At 37.4% G+C, this 13606-nt stretch overlaps 1 protein-coding gene across 1 annotated transcript in view; it reads left to right on the top strand.

The window, feature by feature from the left end:
• LOC146145449 (phosphatidylinositol 4-phosphate 3-kinase C2 domain-containing subunit alpha-like) overlaps nucleotides 1–13606 on the top strand; it is a 32739-nt gene that overhangs the window by 17189 nt on the left and 1944 nt on the right. Inside the window, exons 21-34 of the mRNA XM_083390439.1 lie at nucleotides 390–578; nucleotides 1419–1556; nucleotides 2096–2243; nucleotides 3285–3377; nucleotides 4937–5066; nucleotides 6068–6204; nucleotides 6541–6710; nucleotides 7404–7560; nucleotides 8641–8750; nucleotides 9879–10092; nucleotides 10736–10869; nucleotides 11498–11615; nucleotides 12561–12722; nucleotides 13337–13462. Of these exons, the coding sequence (XP_083246565.1) occupies nucleotides 390–578; nucleotides 1419–1556; nucleotides 2096–2243; nucleotides 3285–3377; nucleotides 4937–5066; nucleotides 6068–6204; nucleotides 6541–6710; nucleotides 7404–7560; nucleotides 8641–8750; nucleotides 9879–10092; nucleotides 10736–10869; nucleotides 11498–11615; nucleotides 12561–12722; nucleotides 13337–13462 (2026 nt within the window). The remainder of the gene's footprint in view (nucleotides 1–389; nucleotides 579–1418; nucleotides 1557–2095; nucleotides 2244–3284; nucleotides 3378–4936; nucleotides 5067–6067; nucleotides 6205–6540; nucleotides 6711–7403; nucleotides 7561–8640; nucleotides 8751–9878; nucleotides 10093–10735; nucleotides 10870–11497; nucleotides 11616–12560; nucleotides 12723–13336; nucleotides 13463–13606) is intronic.

Below are 13606 nucleotides of genomic sequence, written 5' to 3'. Positions count from 1 at the left end.
ACGAACGCATTGAGTACAAGCAAATCCTTACTGAGATTAATTGCAATTAAAATAAACGTAGAAACAGTTTGAGTATGGTCAAGTGAAATATGGAAAACCAAATATTTGTCAGTGACCACCCCTGTCGTATGGTCATTTGTTTTTTTCTGCATTATTTGTCTGTCTTACAATTTCACTGATTTGGGACAACGCCTTAACTGAACCATATACTGCCTAACTATACATTTAGTTGTGTAACCTAACTTAGTGTATTGACTCATTTGAATTACATCGGTGGTTAATTCATTTGTGGTAAATATTTATCCCATAAAATTATCTGGTTTTGACTGGCATCTAGTTAGTTTATGATTGTTTGGATTATTAAAAATCGAAATTTATCCCTTTTCAAGTTTTCCAGACTCGCGTGTGCGCTCTGCTGCCGTTCGGTGGCTGGAGGGCGCGGGCGACATGGACATCGGTTCCTGGATGCCCCAACTCGTGCAGGCCCTCAAGTGGGAACAGAGGCACGACAGTCCTCTGATGAAGCTGGTGCTCCGACGCGCGATGGGCAGCATACGGATCGCGCAGAAACTATTCTGGTACGCTAATAGGAATTTATCTCTGTTAAAAGCCGTTCTTTCGGTTCTTTTGGGATAAAATCGGTGCAAATCGGGGAGGTCGAGGACTCGTGCGATTTATGCCCTGTTTCACGAAAAGTTGATTCGTTGCAGGCCGTGATTGGAGATACTATGAAATAATCCCTGTTTTTTTTATAGTTTTTATGTCCAAAAGGGGGGGTGACGATATATCAACACATGTGTTTTTGGTTAGTGTTGTATGATGGCGTATGATAAGCTGTTAACTAGGTGGTACGATATTTTTCACCAAGCAGTAAAACTTGTTTTGGAGATCCTATTAACTGCAAATAAATTTACCGCATGTATTTTCTTAGGGTATTTCATGGCATAATGTTGATCCTCCTGGATTGATGTAAATTGGCAGTGAACCATCCTTGTATATTACCGCTAAAAACACTCTATTGCATTACCGCTGAAAAATTAAGTGTCTAATCTAGCGTAACTTTTAAATGTCACCATAATAGTTTGAGCACAATGCAGATGGTTATTTATGGTAACGAAATTGTACACACGATAAACAATCGTTCTCTAACGTTGGAAGTTATAACATTGTATTTTTATCCAGCTAATCTAATCTTAAAAATGACAAAAAATGCATTTTTTTAATGTTAAGTTAACTATACTAAAAGCAACTAAACCTCTTAACACTATAGAAAAGTTTGGCCCAACAACCTATAAACGTTTAAACTATCTGTTTTGAGCATGTAAATGACGTCATTTGGTATCGGATCGGAATAATACGTCAACTATCGGGCATCCCTAGTGTGAACCAAACCTTATCACGTTGAATTCACGTTGCAGGTTGCTCCAAGAAAACATGGACGACTTAACGGCAGGTGGCAGGTACAAAGCCTTGCACGCCGCTTTGATGGTGACCTGCGGTTCTGCGCTCAAGAAAGAGTTCGAGAAGGAACTTTACTTTCTCAAGATGATTCACAGGTGACATTGCCTTGTCTATCTTTGGATAAAAAATAAGTGTTGTTGTAGTTCCGCTTCGTGTACTTTCCGTAAGGCAGTAATCGCGTACGCGCATTCCACAGGCACGTGATTCGTTAATGGTTCCGCATTTCATTACTGTTTCGCCTGTGGTGATTACTATCTGTCTGTGCTATGTAAATTGGCAATTATCCAAGTCCAAGCTATAAATGCTTGTTTCATTTATTCGTTACTGATTCTATTTTACTCTTCGAGCGAACAATACAAAGAAATACAGCAAATGTAAAAAGCGCTATTTTATTTTTTATTTGCGCCACAAGATTTTTCTGCGCTTAATATTAATATCAGGTTGTTAATTTAAATTAAATAGTGCGTTCGCCCGGGTACCCTGTATCTTTGTCAAATGATGTGCAACCAGAATCGTTTGTTTTCCCAATTCGGATTCGGGCAGATTCTTTATTTGAAAAAAATTCTGACAGAAGAAATTATCCAGGTGTCTTTCAAAATAACTTGTAAGGTTTTCACGACTGATTCCGTTACAGGGTAGCCGAGGCGGTGAGGGACGCCAAAGACTCGGCCAAGGCAGCGCTCCTTCAGGAAGATCTCAACAAGGTGTCGTCACGCATCGGTGGCCACAGGTTCCGAGACCCGCTCAATCCCGCACACGTGGTGAACGGGGTCAACGTCAAGGTGACCAAGTTTTTTCAACTTTGCTTTATAAAATTGTTAAAATCGCGACATAAGAATGTCGTATATGTGAACTATAGCTACCAGGTACTATGTGTATTGTTTTTGTCATTGTAACGTCGAAAAACAGAAATAATGCAAGACTGGCTTTACCAGTGGTTCCTAAACTGGGGTCTGGGCAGGAGTTTCAAATAGTCCGCAATGTGAATTAGTCTTTACGTTTTTAAACATTAGGCTTTATCGAATGTTTTTTAACACTAGTCTATGTTTTAAACATCATCTGTCATCATTATTAGTCTTTGTTTATGCTTTATTATCCTATCATATAGCGTGTTTTATGATGTCTCTTGTGACATATTATGCTATACCCGCTATCAGCGAATCGTTCCGCATTAGTTATAAAGTTGTTTCATTAGAAAGAATCGCGACTACACTAGTGTACTACAAAAAACATGAGTTAACTGACCCTTGAATTGTGATAGGGCTTCGAAATATCAAGGGTACACCAGGCAAAGTTTGAGAACCGCTGAGGTATCCTACTTTTATTAATGCTAACCTCATGTTTTTTTTGCTCTAAGTGTTTAAAACAGCTGTGGTTGGTCCACAACCAAAATGTACACCTGTGTAAAACGTCGAATTGGTTGTTTTTTTTTGAAGCCAAAACATCTAATTTAATCGATTATGTGCTTAAAATGACCCCAGTAAATATAGCGATACCGTAATGGTCCATTTGATGCGTTTAAATTTAGCCGCACCGTATCTACTGTATTTAAACATTTTCTTCTTTCGTTTTCCAAATTGATATGATAAAATACAGTTGAATGTAATTCCAAACTAAACTTTAATGAACTTTTAAACTGAACGGCAATTTCACGAAGCTCACTAAAGTTTTTGTTAAATAGTTATTTATATTTTCAGTAATAGAATTAATACAGTTTGACAAAAAACTAAAGATCGGCCCGCCATGCTAAATCCTTACAGTCATCCAACCCACTATAAAACAAGTTGGTGACCACTTCCGTAAACCAAATATTTCCATCGCAGAATTCCTCTCATTTTACTTCCAACGCCGTTCCAATCAAGGTTGCCTTCACCAACTCGGATCCCACCGGCTCCGAAATCAACGTGATGTATAAGGTAACGTTTTCACTGAAGCGGAAACACGCACAAAGCTTTACCTCTCCATTTAAGAAAACTTCGCTCACGACGTGAGGTCGCATTCCACGCTTTTGTGTAAGCGAGTCCGCTAAACAAGTTCGTCCGGAGATATATTAGCGTAAGCAACACGGTATCTAACAGCTAAGTAATGCGCGACAAAATACAGGGGCTTAGTAAAGGGGTAATGTCAGCCACAAACTTTTAACGGTCTGTTTTTCCATACCGGAAATTACCCTAAAGGGCGACATTTTAGGCGGCCTGAGGTTAGAAACAGGCAATTTACGGCGAATAACAACACGTCAAAGAAACTGGTGGTAATATATGACCTTTAAAATTTGGTAAAAGCTATAACGCTTTTAGAGTCAAGTAGGTCTTGGTTATACTTCAATGCTGCAGAGTCGTTTTGAAACGACTGAAGTCCGACTTGAGAGGCTAAAGTCTATTCCCGACACCAAGTAAACCGATTATAATAAATAAAACGTGCTAGAGTTCTTGTATTTATCAGATGTACGCCCAGCAAAGCCTATCTGGGTTTTCGCATAAATGGATTAACACCTATAGGCTATACCGTAATAACGTATGGTATACCTTTTTGCAGCATTCCGATGGAATGTCAACAGTGTATTGTTTGCAAAGCACTAAAACAAGGCAGTTACTACTGCACATGTCAGAGGCACCTCGACTTGCAGCACACAGCCCAAACTTTTTTGACTTAGCCGTGTTTATGCGTGTGTATTGTTTACCATATAGGGCTTATAGGCTATATTTACCATGTAGGCTATATTGCTAAATAGTCGGATCACAGTTTAATACACACCATAAGCATAACTATACAACACACTCGAAAAATGACTGTGTTCGATGCTAAAAAATAAAATAAAACAAATTTGCCTAAGGCAATTTGTTAAAAATCCTAGGTATAATCATCCGCAGTTAACAAGAAGGTTGGGTACTGATGCTGTCGCCCTGCAAAAAACAAAAAAATTATACCCACCTACGTCGTTTTTCGTGATATAGAAGGGTATCTTTGTGAAATCCGAAATCATTACCGAAAGGTTTCTGTCGTTGTGAAGTAGTATAGTATCGGTACTCGTCCGATACTAGACTGGTATCGGTGCCGATCCGATACCAAATTGATATAACAATTTCAGCAATTATTTGCGATTTCTACCTTGAAGGTAAGTTTCTCTTATTAGGTTTTTCACGTAATTGGAACTAAACTTTATCACGCTAAAGCCATTTTTTCCTAATAACCTGCAAAAATTGCCTTTGAGCGATCAAATTGGTCTATCTTGTTTGTTCGCGCATAGTAATGACGTCCTTCGCTTTTAAATCGGATCGCGACAATTTTAGCCCAAAATATCGGTTATTGGTATCGGAATAAAATAGTAGTATCGGACATCCCGAATCAGTATTGTTAATCGTTTTCAAGTGGTCAGCCTGCCACTAAGTACTTTGTAAGGATAGCAAACCAAAAACCATAGACCTTGATTAGACAGTGAACGCATTGCGGTTTAACCGTTTCAATTTTCACACAGGTTGGCGACGACCTGCGGCAGGACGCGCTCACGATGCAACTGATACGAGTGATGGACCGGATGTGGCTGGCCGAGGGTCTCGACCTCAAAATCATAACCTTCGAGTGCCTGCCTACAGGCCGAAACCAAGGCAAGATACCTTACGTTTTATGAATCTTTTAGATCAGTGGTTCTCTGTTAAGAAATAGGTTCTACATATTTTGTGTAACGAAAATAGGGCAGTGGATCTTAACCGTGGTGCCGCGGTGCCCTGGTGTGCCATTTCTAATGCTCAAGGGTGCCGATAGGTCTGTGAGAATTTTTAAGAATCTAATTTTGGCTTAATTGATAAGCTTCTTGATACAACTGTTTGGGTACCATTAGAGACCACTATATCAAAGGACATTTTCCTACATGTTTTAAGGTGATTGTATTTTTCCAGTTACATTTACAGTGACACTTCATTCTAGTCGGATTTACCTTTTTTTAGGGATGCCGTAAGCCATAAAACGCCGAGAATCACTGTTTAGATGATAATTCCTTTAATTATCTATATTCACTATTTCTTTGCAATTATACTGCAGATTTGTTTTCTGCATCTCTACCCCAGGATATTTTTCTTGATTTTTTATCGATTTTCGTATTTCAACCCAACGTGTTCTCTACTTGTTTTATATATTTTAAACATTTCTATTTATCGTTGCCCAACGAAAACGCATCTGCATGCATTTTGTTACACGAAACCACTGAAGAAACAAATATTTTGGCAAGGCCGACATGTAAAATTGCCGTTTTTTTTTTGTTCGGCTATGTTTCGCTTTGTTTGAAATTCTAAGGTATTCCTGGTTGAATAAATATTGTGGTATGAAAATATGCTATAGCTTGTCCTGAAAAGCAACAAATCTCTTTATTTTTTGCAAAAAAAATGTTACGCATCATGTTAATCATCAATATTAACAGGCAAAATAAGGGTTAAATAAATATAGGTAGACTAGATAAACTGTAAGGTTATTTGGACTTTATTAATGTAATTCATTACCAAATCCCAGGTATGTAAAAAATCGGTATCGGGTATCGGTTGGCAAAAACATAAAAAAATGGTTATCGGAATCGGTCGATCTCTAGTTGTAACAAAGTCTATCGATCTCTCAGGTTTGGTCGAGCTGGTATCGGACTCCCGGACGTTTCGTGAGATTCAGTCGAGCTACGGACTCGCTGGTGCGTTTCAGGACCGACCCATCGCCGAATGGCTACAAAAGTACAATCCAACTGGAATCAGCTACGAGAGAGTGAGTAGGACCTGCTTAAAAATGATTTGAAATTAAAATTGGTAAAAAAAGGATTGACTTCTAATCACATTAAGACAGGGATTCTTTAAATTAAGACAATAATTCTTTAAGAAATAATAAATTTTCCAATAAAATACTTTAATTGAAAATAAATCTATTTAGCACTGAATGTATTTAGACTCTTTTTTTAATTTAAATTGACAAGTGTTTGTGTATGTGCTTGTAAGGATGGAAAAAAAAAATTGAGTGACCACTGATCTAACCCCCCTTGTCCACATTCTACCTATATATTGTATATCCTGCCCATTTAAACAGCCTCCTTTGTGTGTTATGCAGGCGGTGGAAAACTTCACGTTGTCGTGCGCCGGTTACTGCGTGGCCACGTACGTACTGGGCATTTGCGACCGGCACAACGACAACATAATGTTGCGACGCACCGGCCACCTCTTCCACATTGACTTTGCGCGCTTTCTCGGACACGCGCAAATGTTCGGAAACATTAAGCGGTTAGTATACTCATCTGATATTGACTAAATAGCCCTGTGTGTTTTAGTATCGGAACTCGCCCGATATCCTGATAGTGTCGGTAGCGATGCTATACCCAATTAATTTTTGCATTTTAACCGTGTTTTGCTATGCAACTTGACTGTTTTCAAACTTACGGATAAAGTTCTTTAACAGTTTTAACACAGAAGCCAATTTCGGCCAAACAACCGGAAACATTACCATTGCATCTTTATGTTTTTTGGTCAATTTTCATTATTTGACGTAGTAGTGACTTAATTTGGTATCAGATCCGACATTCAAATAAATGTATGAATATATAGGATTTAGGCCGATGCCTTCTACTCAATTATAAAAATGTTACAGGCAGTTTTTGCAACCTGGTAATGTATGATCTCTAGCTGGACATATAATTTTATTTTTTTTACATATTTTATTATTTGGACTTTTGTGATGCGTCTGTTTGAACGGCTCTGTTTTTAAACCCAAAACTGTATAATATTAGTTTCTGAATATAGTAAACAGCTTAGTTTCTGAATATAGTAAAAGGCTTTGTTTTCGAACCCCACACTTTTTAGTTTCTGAATATAGTAGTACAACATTAGGAAAATAACGATATTTATAATCCACCACAAAATGATAACTAGCGTAGAACAATGGCTACAAAACCGAATAAAACTTCCGTACAATTGTAGCGACCGCGCGCCGTTCGTGCTGACGTCAGACATGGCCTACGTCATCAACGGGGGCGATCGGCCGAGCTCACAGTTCCAGGAGTTCGTCGACATCTGCTGCCGCGCGTTTAACATTGTGAGGAAACAATCACACATTCTTATCAACCTGCTATCGTTGGTAAGTGTTTTGTCAATCCTTGTTAAACTGAGCTTTGGGTTAGTTTTCCACCCGTTTTGGTAAGTTACTTTACGGAGAGCGAGGGATGACGGATTGACTGCTGATCTGATTTGACACCTGAGGTGGGATATTTGAAAAAATTGGATGATAAAATAAATATAAAGTGTAAAATTAAAGTGGATTAAAAATCATATTCAATTAATAATCAAATCGAATTTTAATTCAAGTTAAAAAAAAAGGATTTAGAAATAAGATTAAAAAAAGAAAATTTAATTAGAAATCAAGATAAAAAAAAACTGCAATAGAAATCAAATTTAAACAAACCTAATTTGGGTTAGGAACTAACATTTATAAGTCCCGTTTATCATGTGGTTTCAGACGGGAACCACTTTTCTTAACTTTATGGGAGCTTTAAAATAAACAAATATTTTAACTCTCATCGTACGTAAATGCTGCAACCCTCACTAAGGTGTGTTTCAGCAGCAGAACAGTGTGTTGTAAATGCCTTGAAACTATACCATTCTTTGGTTCGCAAAATACTTTAAATGTCCCGTTTATCATGTGGTTTCACAAGAAACCACGTTTCTTAACTTTGTAATAGCTTTGAAGGAAACAAATATTTTAACACACAGTGCCATGCGCTGCAAGGTAATAATCAATTATAGATTGTATTGATTCGATATTGCAAACAAACCATTAACTTGGAATAGCCGCAAGGCGCTAAAATAAACTTGTATAAATGTTTTCCAACTAGAGATAATTATCGCACGTAAATACTGCAACCCTCACAACTGTTTCAGTAGCACAACAGTAGTGTTGTAAATGTCTTTTATATATAATCAACATTCTTTGGTTCGCAAAATACTTTAAAGTCCCGTTTATCATGTGGTTTCAGAAAGAATCAATTCGATATTGCAAACACACCATTAACCTGGGATAGCAGCAAGGTGCAATAATAAACTAGTATAAATGTTTTCCAAGTATAAATTTTTTCCAGCTACTGGTAAGCTTCTTGCTAACTAAAAAACCTCACTTATTAGCAGTGTTTTAAATGCCTTATAACCACTCTTCTTATTTCAGATGCTTGATTGCGGGATTCCTGAACTGAGCGGCAAGTCCGATCTTAAGTACGTTTATGACGCGCTGAAGCCGAACGCGTCTGATAAGGAAGCCACCGCAATGTTCACAAGGTACGGTTGCGACTTGGACAGTGATTTCTAAAAATTTTGTTTGTTTGTCACTATATAGTTAATGTAGCAGTTTCCAACTTTTTTGGAAAACGTCACGATACAAAAAGGATGAGTCTATAGATTGTTGCACCCTTAACTTGCATTTTTGCTTAAATTGAAACAATCCTCATCAACTCTTCACAATGTTGAAGCATATTCGTGATTCGTTGCACTCTAATCGTGCACAACTAATCGTAATTAACAGCTTAAAATCAAAGTGCATCAAAAAGTATTGTAACAAATCGACTTAAAAACGAGATTTATTATAGCTTTTCAAAATTAGATTCGTAATTAAATTGAGACGATTTTAGTTTTTTTAAATTGGATTAGAATTAGAATTACAGAATTTTTTAAAAACAGTTTTTTTAACTATAACTACATATAATTATTTATTTACAATCAATTTAATTTAAATCGCAATTTATTCTAGTAAGAATGTAAATGGCAAATGTTTGTTGGCTAATTCCTTCTAAAAATCGCTTACATTTAGTTGCGACAAAAAAAAATTCAAATTCTTTGTTTGACTGACAGACTAAAAGTTCCCGTTTGACAAAATAGCCTTTTTGGTAAAATCCGAATTAGATTAGAACTAGAATTCGAGCACATAAGAAATTACGAATTTAGATTACTTTTTTATACCATTAGTCGCATTTTGCTCTAACTCAGCGATCCCAAAACTTTTCTAAAAATTTTGCCCGCTGGACCCGTTGCAATTCTTATGATATTTTGCGGCCCTATAAAAATTCAAGGACCAGTTGACCCGTGTTTCTTGTAGTACTGCAGTCACTATTCTTTCTAATGTAACAACTTTCTAACTAATGCGAACGATTCGCTGATAGCAGGTAGTACAGCATAATAGATCCTTTATGATGCCACAAGAGAATAGTGGTGGCAGATAAAAGTTTAAAATATGGACTAATGTGTAAAAACATTCGCTAAAGCCTAATTGAAAAACTTAAGCACTAATTCTTCATGCGGACCCTTTGAAACTGCTGTACGGTCTTCAGTTGGTCCGCGAACCCTAGTTTGGGAACCACTGCTCTTACTCTTTAAGTTAGAAAACTATAGAATGCATTCATTCTTCCGCAGGCTGATCGACACCAGTCTCTCTTCCTCTTTCACGCGCCTCAACTTCTTCATCCACAACCTGGCGCAAATGCGCTTCAGCGGGAGTGGGAGTGAAGAGGAGCGGAGGAGCCTCTCGTTCGCTCCCGAGCTTCGACCTTACCGGGAGGAGGAGGGCCTTATCGTCATGGCAACCGTGGTCGGCTACCAGAAGCGCTACTCCCCGGAGAAGTACTATGTGAGTCGGTGGCATTTGAGTGTGTTTTCATTTTATTTTCTGACATATATTTGTTTGAAATAGGTAAATCCTTAGTTTTGTTCACTTATGGCTGTTCTCAGCTATAAGCTAGCAATCAATATTCTAATATGCATATTAAGTACTACGTGAGTCTGTAGCATTTTATTGTGTTTTCAGTGTCGTATTTTTTTCGGTTTTTGTCTGAGGCAAAAGTAGCATTGTTTTACACATTCGGTGGAAATTTGGTAAACCCTTATTTTTGTCCACTTATGACTGTTTTAATCTATTAGTTATCAATCGATATTCTATCTATTCTATATGCATATTTTTTTCGGTGAACTTGCGCAACTCGTTGAGCTTGGCGATCTATATTCGAAACTGAACGTCACTAAACCGTATTGAAATTTTTTTTATCTATGAAATATTTTAATGTTCAGAAGTCTAATAGTTACATTTCGTCTTAAGAATTTCACAAGTTACTCGCAATGTTTTTTTTTCGTTTAGTTTACAATCTCAAAGGTATAATGTGATCCAACAGCAACACAAAAATCAAAAGCGAAGTACAAAATCGCTTTTTCCCAAATGAAGTTGAAAAATTTGCGCACTTGTGTTTGTGAGTGTAAAAAACAACGTATTTTTGCAGCTCTACTGTGTAAAGATCGGCCGCGAAAAGACAACAACTCGCACGGTGGAATCGTACGTGTTCCGGACCTTTGACGAGTTTGAGGAACTGCACAACAAGTTGGCGCACGCCTGCTCTGCCTCGTCACTACCCAGGTAACGTTTCTCAGCCTTTAGCTATTTGTTATCGGCCAGTCTTAAAAGGCCTCTTGCTTTGTCTCGTTGCTTCTAATTATCGATGCGTTGAAACTTTTATTATGATAAATTACTAAGAAAACCCGTGAATTTTGTTTCAATTTTTTTTTAAGTGTTAAAAAAGTAAAATGTAAAGTTTAAAAGCAGAGTAAGATAAAATATCATAATATGGTGGTTTTAATGAAAGTTTTGCCGTACATTGCATTATCAGATCAGTGTATTTTTTTCTACCCGGTAATATTACCGTGGCAGGTTTTTTTAATTCGTGCGCAGTTGTTTACCAAACAAGTTGCGTTTTTACGATTACAGCAAGGCAGCATTTAAAACTAGCAAGCTCAAGGGAAAACCTTTCCAGATTGGCCCAGGAGCTGTTCACTGTCTCCAATGCGTGTGAGATTGGCAGGCTTATAACCCTAATATAAACAAAACGATGTTTGGTCTGCTAAATTCTGTACCTATAGTTTCATCTTTATCATTGATGTGCAGCCAGAATCCTTAGTTTTTGGTCATTCGGTTTCAGGCAAATTCCGTTACTTAAAAAAATTCTGATTAAAGTAATAAATCTTTTTTTTTTCTATTTGGTTTGCAGTTTCCCGGGCAGCGTAATCGTCGGTCGCTCGCAGGTCAAGAACGTTGCCGAACGAAGGAAGGCGAAGCTCAACTGCTACCTGGAAGCACTGCTTAAGTCAAAACGCAACGTTGCCATGGTAAGCAAGCCGAACTCTCCCAATAGGAGAATTCAAGGCTGTTTTGATTTCGGCCTAAAATAAGTATAGGGGTTTAACATCTGTAAATTATACTAAATAAGTTCATTCAGTAGGATGAGAGCCCTTTAAACACATTCTCTTGTATGGCAATAAAATTTCGTTAAATCTGTGTCAGTAGTGTTTTACCTTGGTAATTGTCACCAAAAAGGTATTTCGGCGCTTTTAGTTAATACGTTTACTGTTTATTCTTATCTTACAGTTGTACAAAAATCTGTTGGTTTATGTTTCATTTTATGGCGTGCAAGAGTAATGTGTTATACGCCACACTTACCCTGGGCTGCGGAGTAGGTTAAAATCCCGAGTTAGACTCCGGCGAATAAAATGTACCCGAGTCGACTTCCGAGTCTCCATTTACGTAACTAAGTTGAGATGGGTTTTTAGCAATCTCCTCATAATGTTTTTATAAAAAAAATTATCGACTTACAATTTATGGTTAGAAATTATCCACCATCTGCTATTCCACCTTTAAAAAACGAAAGTTTTTCGACCGAGTTAAAAAAATTGGTACAGCGCATGCGCACGTCGGACTCGGGACTTGGGTTAAATAGCACTGCGCTAAAGTGTACATTCAGAATGTCCAATATAACTTGTTAACCTTAGAGTTTTATTTTAATAAACACTGCTCCTAGTGATGCGCTTTGTTTAGACTTAGAGCATAAACGTGCCTCGTTTGTCCTTCATTTAAGACGCGCCTTTGTTAACATCTACTTTTGTTGCGGTGTAAGTCAAGTTTTATATTTATCCTATGTTAGTTATTATTAGTGTTGATAACTTTGTGTATATTCATTCGAATTAAGGAACTAAGTTGTTGTAAACATCATTGTGTTTATTGTCTGTTAACTGATAAAGACTTCAATCGACATCTTTCACAACTCTTTCTTTCAGCACGACCTGGTCTACACCTTCTTTCACCCGATTCTACGCGACGAGGAAAAGGAGGTGCGACCAAGCCCACGAACTCCTGACGTCATTGGTGGTGAAATCAAGCTCTCGCTGCATTACAAGAACAGCGCGCTCTACATCATGGTCATACACTGCAAGAACCTGGTATGTTGGCCACTGGCCAGTGCGAATAATGGTTTTGGCTCTTTTAAATTGATATCCTGGTGCTAAGTTGTGCGAGGCCACCTTTGTTGCGCCTTATACCAGTTTTTGTGAACTTGACTCACTTCTTGAATCGAGTATGTGGTCACTGGAAGAAATGCATGAAAAAAAAACCTTTGACGATTAAAACTAGGTGAAAACAGGACAAATACCAGTTTAAAATAAATCGAAAATGAAGGGAAACTATTTGTGTAAGTATCTAAAAAAATGAGTTTGTTAGAATAATGGAACTAAATCTGACTAATTGATTGAAAAGTGAGGGGAAACTTCTTGGTGAAATAGCTAAAAAAATGAGTTTGTTATGATAATGGAACGAAATCTGACTAATTTTATTGAAAACCTACAAAATTGTGCTGGAAAACTGTAATCAAAAAGAAAAAAACTTAAAGATAGAAAAATACTTAAGAAGATCAGAACGACAAAATTATCCATAAAAATTTGCGTCTTATGATATTTACCAGACTGTTTGGTAGCGTTGCGAAATAGAAACGATTATGTGTTTTCTTTATAAAACCTTTAGTTGTGATTACAATAATTTTTAATCCCGTGCATCACAGTCTCCCGTGAACGGCTCGGATCCGGACCCGTACGTGAAGACCTACCTTCTTCCCGACCCAAGTCACACGACCAAGAGGAAGACGAAAGTAGCGAGGAAGACCTTGCATCCCACTTACAACGAAATGGTAAGAACAATCCCGAGAAGATATTTAAAACGGCAAATTCTTTTCGTACAAAATTTAGTTTGAAATTCAACAACGGTTTTATGCTTTTAACTTGATTTAAACCAACGTCAAATAACAATTCAGCCATGGTATTAACATGGGTAT

This window comes from Ascidiella aspersa, chromosome 5 (assembly GCF_963924565.1).
Source record: "Ascidiella aspersa chromosome 5, kaAscAspe10.2, whole genome shotgun sequence".
NCBI classification, from domain to species: Eukaryota; Metazoa; Chordata; class Ascidiacea; order Phlebobranchia; family Ascidiidae; genus Ascidiella; species Ascidiella aspersa.
Note: the sequence above shows the minus strand (reverse complement) of the source record. Positions and strands in the feature narration are given on the sequence as shown.